This window comes from Pseudophryne corroboree, chromosome 11 (genome assembly GCF_028390025.1).
Source record: "Pseudophryne corroboree isolate aPseCor3 chromosome 11, aPseCor3.hap2, whole genome shotgun sequence".
Taxonomy (NCBI): Eukaryota; Metazoa; Chordata; class Amphibia; order Anura; family Myobatrachidae; genus Pseudophryne; species Pseudophryne corroboree.
The window spans coordinates 164,469,665-164,494,074 of NC_086454.1; the positions used below are offsets into that span (position 1 = coordinate 164,469,665).

The following is a 24,410-nucleotide window of genomic DNA, read 5'->3' on the forward strand; positions in this document are numbered from 1 at the left end:
AAATATCTGATGTGCACGATAGATGTGATAAGCCTATATACCAACATCCCCCATCGTAGAGGTATTGAGGCTGTCAGGCGTTGCATCACAAGTACCCAGAAATATTCTGGTCCAGATGCAGATTTCTTTATTCAGCTCTTAGAGCTGACCCTGACCCACAACTATTTTTTGTTTGACGGGAAGATGTATAGGCAAAGCTCGGGCTGCGCGATGGGGTCTTGCGTAGCTCCGAGCTTTGCCAACATCTTTATGCGTGAAGTTGAAAATGACCTTTTTTTGTTTAATCCCAAGGTATCGGATAACATTAAGGCATATTATAGATACATAGATGACATCTTTGTGTTGTGGTCAGGCACTGAAGAAAGCTTCCAGCAAGCTATGCAAGATATTAACATCCGTGATATTTCCATCAAGTTCACTTTTTCATCCAGTTTTGAAGAAATTCATTTCCTAGATGTGTCTGTCAGACAAGATACTTCTCATCAATTACACACTTCCCTTTTTGTAAAGGACACTGATAGAAATACAACTTTGCATGCTAATAGCTATCATCCTCCGGCTCTCAAATGGGGATTACCCTATTCGCAATTCATTAGGATCAAGCGTATTTGCAGTGATCCATTGGAAGCGATTAAACAAATGGACATCATGACCCGCAAATTCATTCTCAGAGGTTACAAATTAAAACATTTAAGGAAAGCTAAAGAAAGAGCGCTAATGCAGGATCGCTCAAGTCTATTATTAAAATCTCATTCCGCACAGAAGACCAACTGTATAGTATGGCCACAGGATTATTCCACATCAAATACGGAGGTCATGCGTAAAGCAAGACAGATATGGCCGATTGTCACCCAAGATAAACAACTAAGAGCCCTTAAGGACACCTCCATTCTGCCCTCCTATCGTCGGGGGCGGAATATTAAAGATGCAGTGGTACATAATGACATCACCAACTTTAAATCTCCGCCGGCTACACATTTTTTAACTCGGAAACCGGGCAACTTTAAGTGTCTCGGCTGCACAACATGTAGCAGCCTGGAACCAGGTGCCACCTTTTACCATCCAAGGTCGGGCAAGGAATTCAAGATCAAGCAATCATTCACATGCTCCAGTCGGTATGTGATTTACTATATCAAGTGCCCTTGTGGTCTCCTATACATCGGAAAGACCATCCGACAATTCAAGGAAAGAATTGCCCTACACCGATCTAGTATAAGAGCAGCCATAGAAGGTCGAGGGGGAGATCAACCGGTGGCCCGACATTTCAAAGAATTCAACCACAGCATCTCTTCTATTCGATATAAAATTATAGACGGGGTGCCAGAGTCTTCAAGAGGGGGCAACAGAGGCCGTATTCTACTGCAAAAGGAGGCTCGGTGGATCCATACTTTACAGACTGTGAAACCTCTGGGACTCAATGACTTATTATCTTATACCTGTTTTTTATGATTTAAACAGATAGACATATCTAGTATACTTAAGGGGATAATATGGTCTGATGTTCATGGTTTAGTATATTTAATAGCCATTGATTATATTCAGTACAGTTTGCCTTTTGTTGTTGTTTAATTGGCGAGGGTATGCCCCCTGCTTAACGATTCATACATATGAACTATGAACTCATGGTTCCTCTTATAGTATAAAGCATTGAGTTCCCGTTATGCAGAGGGTATTTGTCCTCCCTACATACCAGTAAGTGATTTGCACAGCAAACTTCATATTACTAATTGGATATCCATTACGTTCTCCTACAGCCGATTCTGGTTTCCATGGTGATGGGTCACTATTTTACATTCCGGCCACGCCCCCCTCTGACGCCGGGTCGCCGGCGCCAATGACGTCATCGGGTCTCTGCGGGCGCCGTGGACGGACTACACACGCGGTGTTTGGTAATGTATAAATGTTCTTATTCTGTAATTACATGGTTGTCTTGATAAAAGGGGTAACACCCTGAAACGTTGGCATCAAACCGTGTTGTTTGCATGTTTTATAACAAGTCTCTGTGAGTGCCAGCTCATTTCCATGCCATATACTGATTCCAGAGGGCAGGGCACCGGAGCAGATTGACGTTATTCACAAGCTTAGAGTGCCGGACTTCTCTTAATCATATATATATATATATATATATATATATATATATATATATATATATATATGTATATGTATGTATCTATGTATGTGTGTATGTGTATATATATATATATATATATATATATACACACACACACACACACACACACATATCGTAGTTACATAGTTGAGGTTGAAAAGAGACAAATACATTTTATATTCGTTAAATGCTATATCCCTGGATATTTCTTTCTGCTAGGAATTTATCTAATCCATTTTTAAACTTATTGATTGAATCCACCATTACTACCTTCTCTGGCATAGAATTCAAAATCCTTACTGCTCTTACTGTGAAGAACCCTTTTCTCCATTGTGTATGAAGTTTTGTTTTCTTCAAACCTTAGGGGGTGTCCTCATGTCCTATGTAGCGTTTTTTTGTTGTTAAACAGATCGTTTGATAAATCCTTGTATTGTCCCTTTATGTATTTATTAATATTAATAATGTCCCCTCTCAAACGCCTCTTTTCCAGTGTAAACAAATCTAACCTTTAAGTCTTTCCTCATAATTCAGTGCCTCTAACCCCTTAACCAATTTGGTGGCTCGCCTCTGAACCCTTTCAAGTTCCAAGATATCTTTTTTATAGTGGGGTGCCCAGAACTGTACACAATATTCCAGGTGTGGCCGCACCAATATTTTATACAGTGTCAGGATTACACTCTCATCCCTTGTTCTCCATTCCCCGTTTTATTCATGCTAACACCTTATTTGCTTTTGTTGCTGCATTCTGACATTGCGTACTACTACTAAATCTATTATCAATGAGCACCCCCAAATCTTTTTCATCTACCGTTATCCCTACATTTTCCCCATTTAGTTTATAGGCTGCACGATTGTTCTTAATCCCAAAGTGCATAACTTTACATTTTTCTATATTGAACCTCATTCTCCATTTGTCTGCCCAGACCTCAAGTCTAGATAAGTCATTCTGTAGAGACTCAACATCCTTGTCTGAATTAATTACTCTACATAGTTTAGTATCACCTGCGAAAATGGACACTGCTTTCTAGGCCCACTCCTAGGTCATTAATGAATATGTTAAACAGCAATTGCTTGAGTACTGAACCCTGCAGTATTCCATTGAGCACTGAGGCCCATTCAGAGAACATCCCATTAATCCCCACTCGCTGTTCCCTGTTGTACAACCAATTACTCACCCAAGTACAAATAGTGTTTCCCACCCCAAGCTCTCTCAATTTGAAGATTAGTCTCTTATGTAGGACTTTGTCAAAGGCCTTAGTGAAGTCCAAAAAGCTCACATCCACTGCTTTGCCCTAATCAATATTATTGCTCACTTTCTCGTAGAAGCTTATTAAGTTAGTTTGACATGACCTGTCATTCACAAAACCATGCTGATTCTTAGTAATAACCTTGGAGGTATCCAAGTACTATAGTATGCTATCCCTTAATATACCTTCCAGTATTTTCCCCACTATAGATGTCAAACTTACCGGTCTATAGTTTCCAGGATGAGTTTTAATAGCCTTTTTATATATTGGTACTACCTCTGCTATACGCCAGTCCTTCGGTATCATTCCTCATGTAATTCACTTGCTGAAAATAAAATATAGGGGTCTCGATAGTTCTGCTTTAAGTTCCATTAGAACCTTGGGGTGAAGTCCATCCGGCCCAGGAGATTTATTTATCTTAATTTTACTTAGTCTCTCCCGGACTACTTCTTCGTTTAACCAAGTACTTAGCACCGGGTCGGTATTATAGTTTATGTTGTGTTCTACTCTCGTCAACCTGTCCTCTGTCGTGAATACGGATGAAAAGAATTTATTCAATAAATCTGCTTTTTCCCTATCTTCGTTAATCAAGAAATCCAACTCGCCCTTTAATGGTCCAATATTCTCCTTTTTTAACCTCTTACCATTTATATACTTAAAGAACTTTAATATATATATCATACTTCTCCATTGTCCCAAAGAGCCACTTGGGTTCCTTGTTGAAAGGCATGCTCATCCCATGAAACTGTGCCATCTTCTCTGCTATTTCAGCAGATATATCTTGCATGCTCAGCTCTTCAGTCTCAAGTTTTCGACTCTGAAAATAAGAACTTTTCATTAGGACAAGTAACTCCCGACTAGTCTCATTTATATATGTAGCCTGGAAATAAAATGCAATGATCAGTTTTACACACAGTACAGTATGCCAGTCTGTTTCTGTGCTGCCATGAGAGGAACAATAACCTCTGCTAGTTATGTACAGACGCCTGCATAGAGCAGAGATCCATCGGCATTACAGATAAATCAGTACTTCAGGTATCCCATCTTGTAGTTCTCATTCCCTTTTCAACCATATTTCAATAAGTCTAACTTAGCTTTTCCTGACCCATACTACTTTCTTTCCATTAAACGTCTTTTCCTGCAATTCTGTGCTCAACACTAAACAAAGGGGTCTTAAGACTTAAGAAAATGTGGTTAGTAATAGAATCTGAAGTAATATCAGCCATTTGTATCTGTACAGATTACACTGGTCTGATACAAAGAACATATAATCCAGAAAGTACCCAACATTAAAAAAGAGGAATGATATCAGGCTCGTGTGATATAAAATGAAACCAGACAAGCAACTTAATACTAAACGGAAAACAGGTTCCGCTGCAGCCGAAGCCATAAAGCTTCCTGTTTAATTCCAGTCTGTCACAAGCCAGAAAGTTGCCAAATGCAGTTACATAATCCTCTATTAAAAAGAATGTTGCACAACAATGATTTACACAGCACAAGCCAAAGAGTAAGGCACCGTCCTAGCTGCACTCACCGGGATGAATTGCTCTAGACGTCCTTGTGGAAATACCCCATACAGCTTAGGACCGAGGGACCTTTCTGCCAAGATTGCAAACATGACACTCTCCATTACCATGGCTGCAGCACCCTGTTTGAGAGACACTAGTTTAGAATCAGTCTAGCAGCATAAATCAATAGCTACAAGGATTTGACCAGTTCATGACATTGTCACCATGCCTCTGTTATCAGTAAAATCTAATACCAGAGTTATACAGAGGAGTGGTGTAACGTGTCTAGTCCACTTACCATAGTCCAAACAGCGGAGCTAAGCAGTGCACTGCATTAAAGACAAGTCACCTTTATTATCAGATAAGTATTTACCCTTCTTACAGCAAGCATGGAGGCTACTTGAAGATAAAGGCCATTTTATATATCAACACAATATCTAGCATACATAATACCTAACATATATAAAATAGATGAATAAAGTGGGAGAGATGTATCAAACTTTCTAAAGAGGACAAGTGGAGAAGCTGGCCAAAGCAACCAATCAGGTTCTAGCTATCATTCATCTAGTACACGCTAGTGTTCACTCTAAGCTTCTTTCGCAGGGCGCTGCGCCCTGCCCCTTTTTTGAGTGACAGAATGCGCCCTGCCCGTTTGCGCCCGCCCTGCTAAGAGCTGTCTTCTCCCCCCGCCGCGCTGTCACTTCTCCCCCCATGTGATTGCAAAATACGCGCTGCTATATCCAATCGCCGCCAGCAGCGCCTCCTCATCCAATCACCGCCAGTGTCTCCTCATCCAATCACCGCCGGCAGCGCCGCGTCATCCAATCGCCGCCAGCGTCTCATCATCCAATCGGTGCCGGCAGCGTCTCCCCATCCAGTTGCAGTGTCTCGCTATCGAAGCCCGCCTGAGACGTCCCTCCCTCCTCCCTGCCCGCCAGCATGCTGCTCCAGGGACTGACTACACTACTTGTTTGCTGGTGCGAGGTCGCTTGGAAAATAGCGGAGACGCTGGAACGGGTTAGGTTCTCTGCTTCCGCCCTCCGGAACCTACTGACAGCGGGTAACATTGCTGTTACTAAAGGTACGGCAGGGCTGGGAGACTGTTCTGGTAGATACTGTATGTCACTTGTGAGCAACGCGCGCCCTCACCCAATGCATCTATTGCTGAGCTTCACCATCTTGTAGCCATGTCTCTGTCCCCATGGAGTACAGCCGCCCCCCACCCCGCTCCGTTAGTTGCTTACAAGTTTAACTTTGTCCCCATGGAGTACAGCCGCATGTAGCCAAAGTTAAACTTGTAAGCAACTAACAGAGCGGGGTGGGGGGCGTAATTCGGCTAATGATAGAAATGGTCGGGGCTGGGGCAGTGCCCATTATTTACTTCACCCATGCCACCACACTGCCCAACATAAACACACCCAATACCCCCACAGTGGACAACATACACCCACACGGTGCCCAGCATATGCACACCACCACAGTGCCCAGCATACACACCCCACAGTGCCCATAACACCCTCCATACCCACCCAGTGCTCATTATAAACCCACAGTACCCAGCATATGTACACCACCACAGTGCCCAGCATACACACCCCACAGTGCCCATAACACCCTCCATACCCACCCAGTGCTCATTATACACCCACAGTGCCCAGCATATGTACACCACCACAGTGCCCAGCATACACACCCCACAGTGCCCATAACACCCTCCATACCCACCCAGTGCTCATTATACACCCACAGTGCCCAGCATATGTACACCCCCACGGTGCCTATAACACCCTTCATACCCATACTGTGCTTATTCTACACCCTTCATGCCCACACAGTGCCCAGCATATGTACACTCCCACATTGCCAGCATACACACCCCACAGTGCCCATTACACCCTCCATACCCACATAATGCTCATTATACACCCCACCTCTCCCATACACAGTGCCAAGCATACATACAATCCTATGTCCACACATAGTGCCCAGCATACACACATCTCAGAGAGGAGCTGATCTTAAAAGGTAATTGGGGAGTGGGTATCCTGGGTACTAATGCCTCCATACCCCTAACACTGACTACAGTACTACCTGCTCCTAATCCCCTTGCCCCCCAGCACTGTCCCAACTGCTATCTCTCCCTTGTGCAGTGTGCCCCAGTGCTCTCTCCAATATGCGCAATATGTAGAACATGCTCTACCTGGCGCAGTGTGTATAGGAGATTCTACCTGGTGCAATGTGTATGAGCGGCACTATTGTGTGGTATAATGTTATTTAGTACTATTATGTCGTCATGCCCCTTCCCCACGAAACAACACCCCTAAAAAAAATTCCGGCGCGCACTGTCCATGCTTTCACCTATAGGAATGGGCGCACCAAGCGATATAGTATGTACCTATTTTTGCCCTTCTAACTTAAAAATGTGCCCTCACGAATGAAAAATGTGCCCTACCCGTGATCAGCACCCTGCCCTAAAAAATTCCTAGAGTGAACACTACACGCTATAAAATGATAGCGAGAAGATGATTGGTTTCTATGGGTAATTTCCCAACTTGTCCTCTTTAGAAAGTCTACTTATGTGCGGAGGTACAGAATACAAAATGAAAAAAGTAAAATGGATATAAACTTGAATTAAATGAATTTAGTGGGACAAATAGACTATCATAGAGCTATGTCCTTTCTCACAAATTACAGGATCTAGGTCACTTAGGGGTTAGATTTATTAACATCTAAACAGAAAAAGTGGAGAGGTTGCCCATAGCAACCAATAAATCTGACTACCAGATTAAGGAAAGCCAAAATCTGTATGATTTCTGTAGGCAAAACTTCCACTCTTCCTTTTTAGATATTAGTAAAACCACTCTTTACACAGACAAAAATGCTGGGTAAATGGTGTTAACGGCCACTCCAGTGGAACACAGTTAGATTGTCTTGGGTGGTAACAGAAGATTTCAGGGTTGTATTTATCAAAATCCAAAACATACTACTTCCCTCCCAGGATATGTTATTGGGATCAATAACTTATTTACAGCTGAAGCATGAAGTACACACTAAAACAATTTTCAGAAATAAGGATCACTGTCTATCCGACTGCTATAGGGCAAGTCACATAGAAGACTTAAGATAAACAGGCCTGTTAGCTGTCCCCCAATCTTTTTTTCCCGTTGCATTGCAGGAGGTCCGAATTGTTACTTTGGCAATGGAGCTTGGACATGCAAGATCCCCCTCATTAGTTACTTACACTGAACTGTATGCACACAGTACAATCCTAGGGCAAAGCTTGTTTATTAGGTCCTGCTGTGTAAGCTACAACAAACTCAATGCTACTTGCTGTGATTTTCCACAGCTCTGCTGCCTTTGCCAAATATGCTCATGAATTTCACACAGCTCAGAAAACGCTGGAGTGCGATATCAGCAGTCAAGCAGCAAAAAAATAAATAAGCCAGCAATGTGTGATTTAGCATAGAGGTTACAGAGTAACCAGCCTAGCTGCTTTCACTTCACACATCGTGGAGATACACAAATAGACAACCTGATTTTATGAGCTTAAGCAATAAGCATATCTGGATGATAGGTCAACACCAAATGGTCGACTTTGTTTTAAATGGACTACAATTGGGAATAGTAACCTGTGGCAAGCGCAGCGCGACACCTTGCCCAAAGCACAGAAAGCAAAATGAGCTATGTAAGGGCACAAGGTGTACTAATTGGGGGACCACGTGCTGAAAAGAACATTTTAACATGAACAAAAACATTAAAAACTCATGTCAACTTTTTCATGTGTCGATTATTTACATGTCAAACTGTTGAGATTTTGACCATGTCGACCATTTGGTGTCACCTTCTGACTGTCGACCAACTGGCCCATAACCACCAATAAGAAGATAAGGAAACCAGGCATAGGAAATCCTGCTATAGCTTGCATATGGAGCTTGCCATACAGATATCTTCACTGACCAAATGGCAAATGACTAGAGTAATCCAATTTGAAATCACCACTAATCAATTTGGTTATCACAAAGCCCCGGCATACTACTACAGTTCTTATCATTCACAACCCTAAAAACCTTGCTGGCAACTGGGCCACGGTAGCCAATCACTCATTCCAAAGTAAACAGAGAGTGTGTGTGTGTGGGAGAGAACGGATCATTCTATATCAGGGAAAAGTTCCCATTTCGAATACTTACTCGAAAGAAATTCTCCCTTTGTGTCTCTTGGTTGTCACCTTTGTTGCATGACATCTGTTAAGATTATAAATAGTAGTTTTAACAAGCAGTAAAATATACAACAGCGAGTAATTTATGAAAACAGTAAAGGCATAAAAGTTCCACTCACATCAGCCGGCAAGTACATCTTTGTCAAATATGAGACTTGGGCTGCTGCAATCGCAAAAAAGTTATTTGACTTTGAACTTGCACAATGCCCCACACATTTACATGAGCAGTATGCAAAGTTCAATGTAAGATCAGACATACTTCAAGACTTCTATTTCTTGTGAACAGGTTAGAAGTCCTGTATATGGCTATACTACGTCACACCTATTTTGGGGTTGCATCCCCCTATTTCATATACATTCGTTTACTGACTGACCTCCTACGAACTTAAATGAGTTGCACTTACTGAAAAGTCAATGATTGGATGGAAACTATAAAATAAAGGAATGATTTCCCTTAATACAAGACACGTGGTGTCACTGGCCTTTAACTCCGCAGCAGTAGTTAACTAGCTTCAGGAGAAGCCAGGTATACTTGTTTATCATTTGGCAACCTGATAGTCTTACATAACTGACAAGTTCTGTAAAAATGTTGTTATTCATTTTGTAATAGAAACCAGAGCTTGTATTGGTCTACTTCTGTACCTGCTACAGCTAGAGGCGGAGAGAGCACAGGCCACACACAGGGAAGATTCCCGGTGGGCCGATGTACGCGTGCGTGTCTGTTTTGTTTGTTGACATGTGAGGGGTGGTGCTGTCCATGTGAGGCCACTTCTACAAATTTTCCCAGGGTCACTTTCAGTCCCCAATCTGCCCCTACCCAACTTTGAAAGAAACTGTGATGGAATATGCTAGTACTAAATGTTAATAAATATATCGATGTTACAGCCAATATTGATAAAACCTCTTGTGGTGAATAGGCCTTTCAAACAGCAGTGAAAATTTGAAACAAATTGTAATACCAAAAGCTGTATTATACATTTAATTTTCCCTGTGGGGACCAATTTACTTTATTGTTTTCTGTGGGGGCCAATGTGTGTGTTTTTCCTGTGGGGGGCATTAGGGCTGCTTCCATAAATTTCCGGGGCTGCTTTTCCATCCCAATCCGCCCCTGGCTACAGCCAACTCATTAGCAGTTCTCTTGGTAGAAACACAAAGGGACCATCTAACAAAATATATATAGAACCCATAACAAACAGTTAGATGATAGCTTTCTATCATTGGCTGATGCGTTATAGCTCATCATTACACCTTACAACCTGGCAATAATCTTTAACCTCCAGAAGCTAATATAGTGCAATATTCAAGGTGGCAAGACATACCTTATTCTAAAGTTTACCCAAATTCCTGTATGGGAACACATGAAGATACAGAGTAATGCAAAACAAGCAGAAAAAAATCTTATACCCAGGAAATTCATTAAACCAGCTACAATAGAAATCAGTTATCTGAAACAAAAATGATTTAAATGAAATAGTTGGGCTGTGTAACTGATACAAAATGTAACGCAATGCGTTTGTTACTTGGTTGCTTTAGAGAAGTATAAATGTGGTAAATGTGGTCAAATTACAGGACTAACCTGCAATGTCATCTTTTCAGGACAACAATGCACCAGGCAATGGAACTATTTTTACATCGTAAAATAAAATATAATTTTAGTAGCCATGCTAGATACTTTGCATTAGAAAAAATTAGATTAGTTAAGAATAATTTAGTCAAATATATGTTTATAGTATTGCGTAGGTTTTTAGAATGATTGTATACAGGCCGAATAGTTGAACGATAGAAGTAAACTGTGTACAAAAAGAGGAAATAAGTTGTCTACTTTATACTTTAGTGGCATACAGGACTCCATGTTCTGGATCAATAAAATTTTACAAATTGCATTTCAAAAAACCTGCTTTCCAATTATAGCTGGCATCACTTATCTTATGGGGCATGTGCTGGACCAAAATGAACTAAGGAATTGAAGCAGTATTTTAGTGTGATATGTCACATTGCATTTTAAGTTTATTAAGCCATCTGCAAAAAGCTCCATAATGCATATGTGGTAGTAAGACATTTAGGATAAACATTAAGGTTCATAAAGGTCATGGTAAATAGGACAGAAGTTCATGAAGAGTATTAATTTAGGATTAAGTTATATTTAATATATATTATATAACCCTTCAACCAGCTACATACAGATCAGCATCTTAATTGTCAGTACCTTATTCTACCAAAGGGAACTGTTCTGAAGACTATTCTATATAGGTTTTGTTAAGTACACATATGGGTACTTTTACTGTATTGAAATTCAGCTTTATGTTTCTGCTTTATTTCCCATGTATGTAATCTAGGAAAATGGGAAATAATGGCTCATTGGCTCCAAACTGAGTGTTCAGCTTTCTCAGGGGCCAGTTTTCTTCCTTTTCTCTTTACTAGGCCTCGCCCCATTTCCCAGGGACCAGAGGTGACTGCACTATGTAGTGTCAGCAACAGGAGCTTGAACAAACTGTTGTCAAAACAGACACTAGAGCAGCAGTTACCAAACTGAGTCACGGCACCCTAGAGTATCAGAATTTTTACCACGGCACCCCTAGGCTAAAAGATTCCTATTGAGAGATTTGGAAAGAAATATTAAATTAAGTTCTTTGTGCTTATATGTCATCCATAGGTTTGGTTGTGTGGTGAGGGACACGATTTGCTACTATTTGGCCACATATAGGATAAAATAAAAAAGGGGCAGACTAGATGGGCCAAGTGGTTCTTATCTGCCGTCAAATTCTATGTTTCATATATAACATTGGCAGCCTCCAGCACTGGTTTTGCCTATTATACTGACCATAAATAATTAGAATTGGTCCTGGACCACCAACCCATGGCACCCCTGCAAGTGTCCCGAGGCACCCCAGGGAGCCACGGCACACAGTTTGGGAACCACTGCACTAGAGGGAAACAGCTCAGATGGCAAGGGAACTTACACTCCCTGATGATGTTATGTAAAAAGGTCATAAAAGGAAGGAGGACAATTTTTATTGTGAATGGACAGCAATAGTATATGTAACCTTTACACAAGTGGTCTTAGGCTTTATACCTTCTGTAAAAAGTTATTACCTTATTAGTTCATTTTGGTTCTAAGCACAGCTGTTACATAAAGGCTAAAAAAAAAAAAAAAAAAGACTGACGCATGCACAATAAAGCATAGCTTATAAAAATGAAAATGTAAACCTTTACATAATGCTCCGACTCCAAGGTCGCATACTATACCGTGTATCGTGTCTGTCACCTGGAAACCAGAGTGTGCAAGGCACGATCGCATGGGTACGCCTGCAGCAAAGAACACATGCACATACAACTAAAGAGGTATAACACCCCACCCCAACAATTATTCTCCACCCACACGACCCACCCACTGAGCACTAGAGAAGACGTCACAAGACCAGGTCATACTTCTCTATTAAGTATTGTTATACTGACATTTCATGTTATTGTTCTACACATTATAGTCTAATGAAGAATGTTGGAACTTTAGTAGATAGTCAGTATAAAAGAAAGTTAAGATTTCCAACAACTCAGCTTAATAAGTAAAATAAATGTGGTCAACACATTATATCAAGCAACTAATAACTAACTGTTCTGTTGTATGCATGACTAATAATAATCATAAGCATGATACACCAAGCTTAAAATATGTTAAAAAGTTAAAAAATGCCAAAATAAGTAGTCCTACACATTAAGAGTAAAGTTTAGCATTACCAGCCACAACAGTTTTCACCTTCAGTTTCTTCACATAAAGTGATCTAGTCCGTAGTCTTTACACAATTCCTAGTACAAAAAAAATAAACATTTGCCTGGCATCCTACTATATAAAAAAAAACAGCACATTCGCTCTTAGAAGGCGTGCCAAGGTAAGTGCTGCTTCTAGCAAAAATGCAGTACAGCTAATCATTTAAGAAAAAGTTGTTGCAAATATCAAATAAGCTACAAATATAAAGCCAAAATAATTGAATGTGCATGGTTTAACATTTAGCATGATAATATAGCTCAAGGGAGAAAAAAAAAAAAGATGATTGTTTAGCTTTAAATTAAAGTGCTGTATGCAATTAAATAATGCAAAGAATCATGATCTGAATGCATAAGATTTACATTATAATGTGTTTATAAGGAGGAAGCTAGTTCTTTCTAAGTGTAAAGTTCCAGCACTAAAATATGTGCAACAGTATTCTTCTCTCTTATCAACCTATGAATTTTACACATACCACTATCAAATCTAATACAATAATGACTCCCAATATAACCACTATAAAAGTATTGTTCTTTTATTTTGTTATGGTGAATCAGATCTAGGTAACCAGTGGTGTCTGACTGGTAGGGTGTGACGGTGCCAGGATATAATTCAACAATTCAAGTGACACTAGATGTCTACCAATGCACATTAATGGTGGTTATGTTATGAGAACCAACAGATCAATTTGGACATCCTATTTATTTTAGAAGTGGATTTAAAAGTGATTAGGCAGAGTTTAGGGGAATGACGTTTACTCTACAAGTCTCTTCATCTATTCCCAGGTGCGGTTCTACAGTATAAATGGAAAAATACCAGGCAGAGAGATTAGTTGATGATAGTAAGTGGATCCTTTGTGTGAACATTAGCAAAGTCCATGCCACGTTACTCTGTAGGTTTGGACTTTGAACATGACTGGGGAATGCATGGAGGTAAACACAGAAGCTATCACTCCAATTATTAATAGGTTTAAAATTTGATCAACAGGTCTTAATAGGTTTGCTTTATAATTTTTTTTTATTAATTTTTTTTTTTTTTTTTTTGGGGGGGGGGGGGGGGGATATCAAAATATATTCCTTATGTCAAATGTTTAGTTATGTGGAGGGTCCGGCATTCATAAGGTTCAGGGGGGTGGGGGTCTCTTCTGGCACATGTCTGGCTCTTTCTTACTTTGTCTGACAACAAATGGAAAACAAGCTGCCTATGGTAACAAGCAGATGGCATGCATAACAGCACTTTACATGCTCCTGCCCAGTACTGGTCCTGACAGAGTTAGTGCCCAAGACAGGATTTTAGCTGGAGCCCACCCCCATGTAGGACCTTCTGGGCATGCCTGAAAAGGGGGCTGGCCTCAATGTGCTGTGCTCACCCATCACCCATTATGCTGCGCCCCCCCCCCTTTCCTCCCCAAGCCCACATTGTGCTCTAGGTTAGAGGCAGTTGGGGGGGCCCTGATCAACATTTTCTGGAAACTGATATATACAGTAACAGTAAAAGACATAAAAACAACAACATAGGAATAGAACTATTGGCCAAGCTGTATCAGGGTCCATAATAACCCTAAAGAATAACAGTACAGGTTGAGTATCCCTTATCCAAAATGCTTGGGACCAGAGGTATTTTGAATATCGGATTTTTCCGTATTTTGGAATAATTGCATACCATAATGAGATATGGTGATGGGACCTAAGTCTAAGCACAGAATGCATTTATGTTTCATATACACCTTATACACACAGCCTGAAGGTTATTGTAGCCAATATTTTTAATAACTTTGTACATTAAACAATGTGCGTGTACATTCACACAATTTATTTATGTTTCATATACACCTTATACACACAGCCTGAAGGTCATTTAATACAATATTTTTAATAACTTTGTGTACTAAACAAAGTTTGTGTACATTGAAACATCAGAAAACAAAGACTTCACTATCTCACTCAAAAAATTCCGTATTTCGGAATATTCCGTATTTCGGAATATTTGGATATGGGATACTCAACCTGTATTACTGTTCGACTGACTATAGTACAATAAGTTGCTGAGTGTTAGAGGACAAAACCACATTAAAAACATTTTTACAATTTTGATATGTCAATTTGTAATGGATCTCTATATGATGGGGCCTATTGGTTCCTTAAGTCATTGGGGTATATGCAATTGCGGTCGAATTCGCGGCAATTTTCGCCGTTTTTTAATTCGACTCAATTCGACAGGTGAATCCCGGAAGGTGGCTTCCGGAATTCACCATATTCAATGAAAAACGGATTCGCCAGAGTCGCGGGCGAAAATCGGCCGATTTGGCGGATTTTGCCGCGATTTTAAAAAACGGGAAAAATCGTGAAAAACCTGGAAAAAAAAATGGCGTGGGGTCCCCCCTCCAAAGCATAACCAGCCTCGGGCTCATCGAGCTGGTCCTGGTTCTAAAAATCCGGGGAAAAATTGGCCAGGGATACCCCGTATTTTTAAAACCAGCACCGGGCTCTGCGCCTGGTGCTGGTGCCAAAAATACGGGGGACAAAAAGAGTAGGGGTCCCCCGTATTTTTAACACCAGCATCGGGCTCCACTAGCTGGACAGATAATGCCACAGCCGGGGGTCACTTTTATGCCGTGCCCTGCGGCCGTGGCATCAAATATCCAACTAGTCACCCCTGGCCGGGGTACCCTGGGGAAGTGGGGACCCCTTCAATCAAGGGGTCCCCCCCCGCCAGCCACCCAAGGGCCAGGGGTGAAGCCCGAGGCTGTCCCCCCCATCCAATGGGCTGCGGATGGGGGGGCTGATAGCCTTTGTGAAAATAAAAAGATATGTTTTTTCCAGTAGTACTACAAGTCCCAGCAAGCCTCCCCCGCAAGCTGGTACTTGGAGAACCACAAGTACCAGCATGCGGGAGAAAAACGGGCCCGCTGGTACCTGTAGTACTACTGGGGAAAAAATACCCAAATAAAAACAGGAGACACACACCTTGATAGTAAAACTTTATTTCATACGCCGACACACACATACTTACCTATGTTGACACGCCGACTGCCACGGTCTCCGACGATCCGAGGTACCTGTAAAAAAATTATACTCACCTTCCAGCGTCCAGAGGTACATCCAGGTCCAGAGAGTAATCCACGTACTTGGCAAAAAAAAAAACCGAACACCGATCCAGCGGACTAATGAAAGGGGTCCAATGTTTTCACATTAGACCCCTTTCCCCGAATGCCGGGACATCACGTGACTCCTGTCACTGATGTCCCTTCAGCCAATCAGGAAGCGCTACTGCCGTGGCGCTCACCTGATTGGCTGAGCGCTGTCTGTACTGTGACAGCGCCTCGCAAAGCCGCTCCATTACTTTCAATGGTGGGAACTTTGCGGGTAGCGGTGGGGTCACCCGCCGGTCAGCCGCTGACCGGCGGGTGACCTTACCGCTAGCCGCTAAGTTCCCACCATTGAATATAATGGAGGGAGCTGTGCGATGCGCTGTCACAGTACAGACAGCGCTCAGCCAATCAGGTGAGCGCAACGAAGTTGCGCTTCCTGATTGGCTTAGAGACCTGTCTGTGACAGCTGTCACTGACAGGTCTCATTCGTGGAAAGGTGTCCCATGTGTCAGCATGGGACCCCTTTCAGTCCGGTGGTCGGGTATTTGCGGTTTGTTTTGTTGCCAAGTACGTGGATGTATCTCTGGACCATGGCTGAGGTGAGTATATTGAACTTTTCTTTTCAGGTATCCGTGGATTCTACATGGAGAAGAGGACCGATGTCGGCGTGTGAACATAGGTAAGTATGTGTGTGTCGACGTATGAAATAAAGTTTTACTGTCGACGGTGTGTGTGTCCTGTTTTTATTTGGGTATTTTTTTCCCAGTAGTACTACAGGTACCAGCGGGCCCGTTTTTCTCCCGCATGCTGGTACTTGTGGTTCTCCAAGTACCAGCTTGCGGGGGAGGCTTGCTGGGACTTGTAGTACTACTGGAAAAAACAATATCTTTTTATTATCACAAAAGGCTATCAGCCCCCCCATCCGCAGCCCATTGGATGGGGGGGGACAGCCTCGGGCTTCACCCCTGGCCCTTGGGTGGCTGGGGGGGGGGACCCCTTGATTGAAGGGGTCCCCACTCCCCCAGGGTACCCCGGCCAGGGGTGACTAGTTGGATATTTAATGCCACGGCCGCAGGGCACGGCATAAAAGTGACCCCCGGCTGTGGCATTATCTGTCCAGCTAGTGGAGCCCGATGCTGGTGTTAAAAATACGGGGGACCCCTACTCTTTTTGTCCCCCGTATTTTTGGCACCAGCACCAGGCGCAGAGCCCGGTGCTGGTTTTAAAAATACGGGGGATCCCCTGTCAATTTTCCCCCCGCATTTTTAGAACCAGGACCAGCTCAATGAGCCCGAGGCTGGTTATGCTTTGGAGGGGGGACCCCACGCCATTTTTTTTTTAGATTTTACCGTTCCAGCATATAAAAAAAAAAAAAAAATAATAATAATATTTAAAAAAATATATAAATAATATTTGTGCCTCCCAAAAAAAAAAAAAAAAGTACCTAATCCCTTCTAATATAAATAGATCTGCTATTCCCAAAAAAAACATGTTTAAAATTTTTTTATTTGTTTTCACCCTCCAAAGTGTGGCGGATTGAAAATGACGAATTTGCTGTCTAAAAGCCCTGCTGTCGAATTTCCAAACTTGAATTGAATATGCTTTGGTCGAATTGCAGCACTTGTATCATTGCAGAAAAGTCGAATTTGCAAAAATTCGAATTTCAAAAAGTCGAATTTTGAAAGTCCGTTTTTTGGTCGGAAAGCACTGAATTGCATAGGCGATTTTTTTTTTTGGTCGAAAATGACCCGAAATTCGACAATTTCGGGAATTCGACCGCAATTGCATATACCCCATTGTCTTTATGACACTATGTATCATATGTACTATTACACTATTGTGCACTATAATATCTGTATATGTGACACTTGATGTTACAATAAAACATGTTAAAAAAATAAAAATAAATATATTTTATATTAGTATAGTTACAGTTGTAGCACAGACTTCTGTAAATGTTATTTATACCGTACTATCCATTAAAGCTAGTGTAGAATAAAACAGAATTGTTGAATGTAGACAATCTTTCGTAACTTACCCCATGACTATACCTGTGAACATATATAGTTCATTTATTCTACATACAGCAGAAACCTCTGGAGGTGGTAGTACAGTTAGCAGTCACGCTATACTAGTTTAAAGTCGATCAGAGAAAAATATTTAAATGAAAGTGTTTGCCTTTCCTACAATGACAGTTACAGTAAGATAACTTTTTGAGCTAACCCACCTGTAGGATGGCACCATATAACCGTAGCAGGACGTTTCGTGGCTCGTTAGCTATAGACATCTCATCTTCTGGTAAGGAGCAGAGAAATAGCATGTTGCTTAGGCCACCTCTGCAGTAAAAATGCAACAATTTGTTATACACATTGACATTAACTACACTGACAGTTTCTCCAGAACAGTCATTTACAAACAAAGGCCCAGATTTATTAAGCCTTGGAGAGTGATAAATAGCACGGTGATAAAGTACCAGCCAATCAGCTCCTGACTGCCATGTTACAGGCTGTGTTTTAAAAATGACAGTTAGGAGCTGATAAATTGCACGGTGATAAAGTGCCAGCCAATCAGCTCCTGACTGCCATGTTACAGGCTGTGTTTTAAAAATGACAGTTAGGAGCTGATTGGCTGGCACTTTATCACCGTGCAATTTATCACTCTCTAAGGCTTAACCACTTGCCTGGCATGCCTGCAAGTGCTTTATCTGACCTGGTCGCGCAGGATGGGATGAGACCAGTCAGATAAACAGTGTTAGCAGCAGCAGGGAAGGGAAACCTCCCTCCGCTGCTGCTGTCAGAGGGACAGGCAGGTCCCTCTGCCTCCCTGCACTCTCCCCTACTGATTGCCGTACTTCCGATCACTGCTTATCAGTCAGCATGGCAGGATCCCCCTCCTCCAGCGGCTGCAGACAATGGCAGCCGCTGGGGAGTGTAAATTAACCCTCCCAAGCCACTCCCCCCCTGTACACCTGGATGCTGTCCCAGCTTTCAAAATGAAAGCCACGATGGTTCCAATGCTCCCGATCGATGTTTGAAAAAAAATATTAAAAAAAATCTATCTTTTTTTTTTTTTTTTAACTATAGTCATTTTGGATTCCTCTTCTTCACCTAATTCACTCATAAAAAAAACAAACGACAATTGCGGAGCGGTTTTTGGCAAAATAAATAGTCTGTTAAGTGGTTAATAAATCTGGGCCACAATTTAGATTATATCACCAACAAAATATAAATGGGTGAAGCAGCCAGGGAATACAAAAGCCGATTGGTTGGTACTTTATTTCCAAGCTTTGATAAATCTCCCCCTTAGTGTAGTGTCCTCTTCCAAGTCACCCATTGCTGCTCATTCTATGCGCTAAATGACCACATCAAGTCCATTTTGGCCACCAATGTTTCTGGACAGCGGTCCTATTGCTTGGCAAGAACAGAACTAGCCTATGTGTCCATCTTTAGTGATACTAAAGTGGCTCAATCTGCTCGAGATTATAGATGTGCAAAATAAAATTCACAATTTACCGGTAAGCAATTAAAAAATAAAAAAGCACAATATTAAAACACCTTTTAAAAAGGACTTTCCTGTTTATTACTCTGAATTTTCATTCATGAAGTGTAAAATTCCTGCAGCTTTCTCTGTGTATAAACAGTTGTGAACTTTAACCCACTATGGTAGTAACTCATTAAACCGGCCACTACATAGGCTTACCTTGGCAGCACAATTAGGTCTTTTGACCTTAAAAATACAGTTTCAAGGCCACTGTTCTTTTCTAAAGCTAACCCACTTAATCAAAAGTACACTTAAGCAATTGTGCATGAAGAGTTTATTTTAAGAAGGGGCATTTGTTTTCAGATTAAGGAAGAGGATTATTTTTTGGAATAGAAATCACGAGTTAATCAACAATGTCCAGACTTTGCATATGTCATTATGTCTGCAGCTTTTATAGTTACATCATTTTTTATGGTATTTTACTATTCCGAACAACACATCCATAGGGGATATTTGCCAATATTTTTTGGCCTGTGCCACGGTTCATGAAATCACGTGACTGTAATTATCAAGTGATTGACTACATGACGGGGAGAAGCCTGTGCCTCAGTGATGTCACTGATTAAATGAATTGATTAACTTTTATAACTTAAAACCTAGATCCAAACACAAAAAATAAGAATTTACTCACCGGTAATTCTATTTCTCGTAGTCCGTAGTGGATGCTGGGACTCCGTAAGGACCATGGGGAATAGCGGCTCCGCAGGAGACTGGGCACAACTAAAAGAAAGCTTTAGACTACTGGTGTGCACTGGCTCCTCCCACTATGACCCTCCTCCAGACTTCAGTTAGGATACTGTGCCCGGAAGAGCTGACACAATAAGGAAGGATTTTGAATCCCGGGTAAGACTCATACCAGCCACACCAATCACACCGTATAACTCGTGATACAATACCCAGTTAACAGTTTGATAACAACTGAGCCTCTCAACAGATGGCTCAACAATAACTATATACAAGTATTGCAGACAATCCGCACTTGGGATGGGCGCCCAGCATCCACTACGGACTACGAGAAATAGAATTACCGGTGAGTAAATTCTTATTTTCTCTGACGTCCTAAGTGGATGCTGGGACTCCGTAAGGACCATGGGGATTATACCAAAGCTCCCAAACGGGCGGGAGAGTGCGGATGACTCTGCAGCACCGAATGGGCAAACTCTAGGTCCTCCTCAGCCAGGGTGTCAAACTTGTAGAATTTAGCAAATGTGTTTGACCCCGACCAAGTAGCTGCTCGGCAAAGTTGTAGAGCCGAGACCCCTCGGGCAGCCGCCCAAGAAGAGCCCACCTTCCTCGTGGAATGGGCTTTTACTGATTTAGGATGCGGCAGTCCAGCCGCAGAATGTGCAAGCTGAATCGTACTACAGATCCAGCAAGCAATAGTCTGCTTTGAAGCAGGTGCACCCAACTTGTTGGGCGCATACAGGATATAGCGAGTCAGTCTTTCTGACTCCAGCTGTCCTGGAAACATACATTTTCAGGGCCCTGACTACGTCCAACAACTTGGAAGCCTCCAAGTCTTTAGTAGCCGCAGGCACCACGATAGGTTGGTTCAGATGAAAGGCTGATACCACCTTAGGGAGAAATTGGGGACGAGTCCTCAATTCTGCCCTATCCATATGGAAAATCAGATAAGGGTTTTTACATGACAAAGCCGCCAATTCTGATACACGCCTGGCCGAAGCCAAGGCCAACAACATGACCACTTTCCACGTGAGATATTTCAATTCCACAGTCTTAAGTGGCTCAAACCAATGTGACTTTAGGAAATCCAACACCACGTTGAGATCCCAAGGTGCCACTGGAGGCACAAAAAAGGGCTGAATATGCAGCACTCCCTTAACAAAAGTTTGAACTTCAGGTAGTGAAGCCAGTTCTCTCTGGAAGAAAATCGATAGAGCCGAAATCTGGACCTTAATGGAACCCAATTTTAGGCCCATAGTCACCCCTGACTGTAGAAAGTGCAGGAAACGGCCCAGCTGAAATTCCGTTGGGGCCTTCCTGGCCTCACACCACGCAACATATTTACGCCATATGCGGTGATAATGGTTTGCCGTTACTTCTTAACTAGCTTTAATCAGCGTAGGAATGACTTCCTCCGGAATGCCCTTTTCCTTCAGGATCCGGTGTTCAACCTCCATGCCGTCAAACGCAGCCGCGGTAAGTCTTGGAACAGACAGGGCCCCTGCTGCAGCAGGTCCTGTCTGAGCGGCAGAGGCCATCGGTCCTCTGAGATCATTTCTTGAAGTTCCGGGTACCAAGCTCTTCTTGGCCAATCCGGAACAATGAGTATAGTTCTTACTCCTCTTCTCCTTATTATCCTCAGTACCTTTGGTATGAGAGGAAGAGGAGGGAACACATAAACCGACCGGTACACCCACGGTGTCACTAGAGCGTCCACAGCTATCGCCTGCGGGTCTCTTGACCTGGCGCAATACTTTTCTAGCTTTTTGTTGAGGCGGGACGCCATCATGTCCACCTGTGGCCTTTCCCAACGGTTTACAATCATTTGGAAGACTTCTGGATGAAGTCCCCACTCTCCCGGGTGGAGGTCGTGCCTGCTGAGGAAGTCTGCTTCCCAGTTGTCCACTCCCGGAATGAACACTGCTGACAGTGCTAACACGTGATTTTCCGCCCATCGGAGAATCCTTGTGGCTTCTGCCATCGCCGTCCTGCTTCTCGTGCCGCCCTGTCGGTTTACATGGGTGACCGCCGTGATGTTGTCTGACTGGATCAGTACCGGCTGGTTTTGAAGCAGGGGTTTTGCCTGACTTAGGGCATTGTAAATGGCCCTTAGTTCCAGAATATTTATGTGCAGGGAAGTCTCCTGACTTGACCATAGTCCTTGGAAGTTTCTTCCCTGTGTGACTGCCCCCCAGCCTCGAAGGCTGGCATCCGTGGTCACCAGGACCCAGTTCTGTATGCCGAATCTGCGGCCCTCTTGAAGATGAGCACTCTGCAGCCACCACAGCAGAGACACCCTTGTCCTTGGAGACAGGGTTATCAGCCGATGCATCTGAAGATGCGATCCGGACCACTTGTCCAACAGGTCCCACTGAAAGGTTCTTGCATGGAACCTGCCGAATGGAATTGCTTCGTAGGAAGCTACCATCTTTCCCAGGATCCGCGTGCAGTGATGCCCCGACACCTGTTTTGGTTTTAGGAGGCCTCTGACTAGAGATGACAGCTCCTTGGCCTTCTCCTCCGGGAGAAACACTTTTTTCTGTTCTGTGTCCAGAACCATTCCCAGGAACAGTAGACGTGTCGTAGGGACCAGCTGTGACTTTGGAATATTTAGAATCCAGCCGTGCTGTTGTAGCACCTCCCGAGATAGTGCTACCCCGACCAACAACTGCTCCCTGGACCTCGCCTTTATCAGGAGATCGTCCAAGTACGGGATAATTAAAACTCCCTTTCGAAGGAGTATCATCATTTCGGCCATTACCTTGGTAAAGACCCTCGGAGCCGTGGATAGACCGAACGGCAACGTCTGGAATTGGTAATGACAATCCTGTACCACAAATCTGAGGTACTACTGGCGAGGATGGTAAATGGGGACATGCAGGTAAGCATCCTTGATGTCCAGTGATACCATGTAATCCCCCTCGTCCAGGCTTGCAATAACCGCCCTGAGCGATTCCATCTTGAACTTGAATTTTTTTATATATGTGTTCAAGGATTTCAAATTTAAAATGGGTCTCACCGAACCGTCCGGTTTCGGTACCACAAACATTGTGGAATAGTAACCCCGTCCTTGTTGAAGTAGGGGCACCTTTACTATCACCTGTTGTGAATACAGCTTGTGAATTTTCCTGTAACACTGCCTCCCTGCCTGAGGGAGTGGTTGGTGAGGCAGATTTGAGGAAACGGCGGGGAGGAGACGTCTCAAATTCCAGCTTGTACCCCTGAGATACTACTTGAAAGATCCAGGGATCCACCCGTGAGCGAGCCCACTGATTGCTGAAATATTTGAGACGGGCCCCCACCGTACCTGGCTCCGCCTGTGGAGCCCCAGCGTCATGCTGTGGACTTAGAGGAAGCGGGGGAGGACTTTTGCTCCTGGGAACTGGCTGTATGCTGCAGCTTTTTCCCTCTACCTCTGGGCAGAAAGGACGCGCCCTTAACCCGCTTGCCCCTATTGGGCCGAAAGGACTGTACCTGATAATACGGTGCTTTCTTTGGCTGTGAGGGAACATGGGGTAAAAATTTAGACTTCCCAGCTGTTGCTGTGGAAACGAGGTCCGAGAGACCATCCCCGAACAACTCCTCACCCTTATAAGGCAGAACTTCCATGTGCCTTTTAGAATCTGCATCTCCTGTCCACTGCCGAGTCCATAACCCTCTCCTGGCAGAAATGGACATTGCACTAATTTTAGATGCCAGCCGGCAAATATCCCTCTGTGCATCCCTCATGTATAAAAGTGCATCTTTAATATGCTCTACGGTTAGCAATATAGTGTCCCTGTCTAGGGTATCAATATTTTCCGACAGGGAATCTGACCACGCAGCTGCAGCACAGCACATCCATGCTGAAGCAATAGCTGGTCTCAGTAGAACACCTGTGTGTGTATATATAGACTTCAGGATAGCCTCCTGCTTTCTATCAGCAGATTCCTTCAAGGCGGCTGTATCCGGAGACGGTAGTGCCACCTTCATTGACAAGCGTGTGAGCGCTTTATCCACCCTAGGGGATGTTTCCCAACGTGCCCTATCCTCTGGCGGGAAAGGGTACGCCATTAGTAACCTCTTAGAAATTACCAGTTTCTTATCAGGGGAAGCCCACGCTTCTTCACACACTTCATTTAACTCCTCAGATGGAGGAAAAGCTACTGGTAGTTTTTTCTCTCCAAACATAATACCCTTTTTTGTGGTACCAGGGGTAACATCAGAAATGTGCAACACATTTTTCATTGCCTCAATCATGTAACGTGTGGC

At 43.0% G+C, this 24,410-nt stretch overlaps 1 protein-coding gene across 3 annotated transcripts in view; it reads right to left on the reverse strand.

Moving 5' to 3' along the window:
* CHKA (choline kinase alpha) overlaps positions 1 to 24,410 on the reverse strand; it is a 55,486-nt gene that overhangs the window by 27,413 nt on the left and 3,663 nt on the right. For 2 of the 3 annotated variants that reach the window (XM_063945065.1, XM_063945067.1), the window contains exons 2-5: positions 18,163 to 18,271; positions 9,053 to 9,106; positions 4,892 to 5,005; positions 4,041 to 4,174 (exon numbers count right to left, since the gene is read on the reverse strand). In XM_063945065.1, coding sequence (XP_063801135.1) covers positions 4,041 to 4,174; positions 4,892 to 5,005; positions 9,053 to 9,106; positions 18,163 to 18,271 — 411 coding nt within the window. Of the gene's footprint in view, positions 1 to 4,040; positions 4,175 to 4,891; positions 5,006 to 9,052; positions 9,107 to 9,200; positions 12,315 to 18,162; positions 18,272 to 24,410 lie in introns of those variants that run through there. The other variant, XM_063945066.1, reaches the window with a different exon arrangement.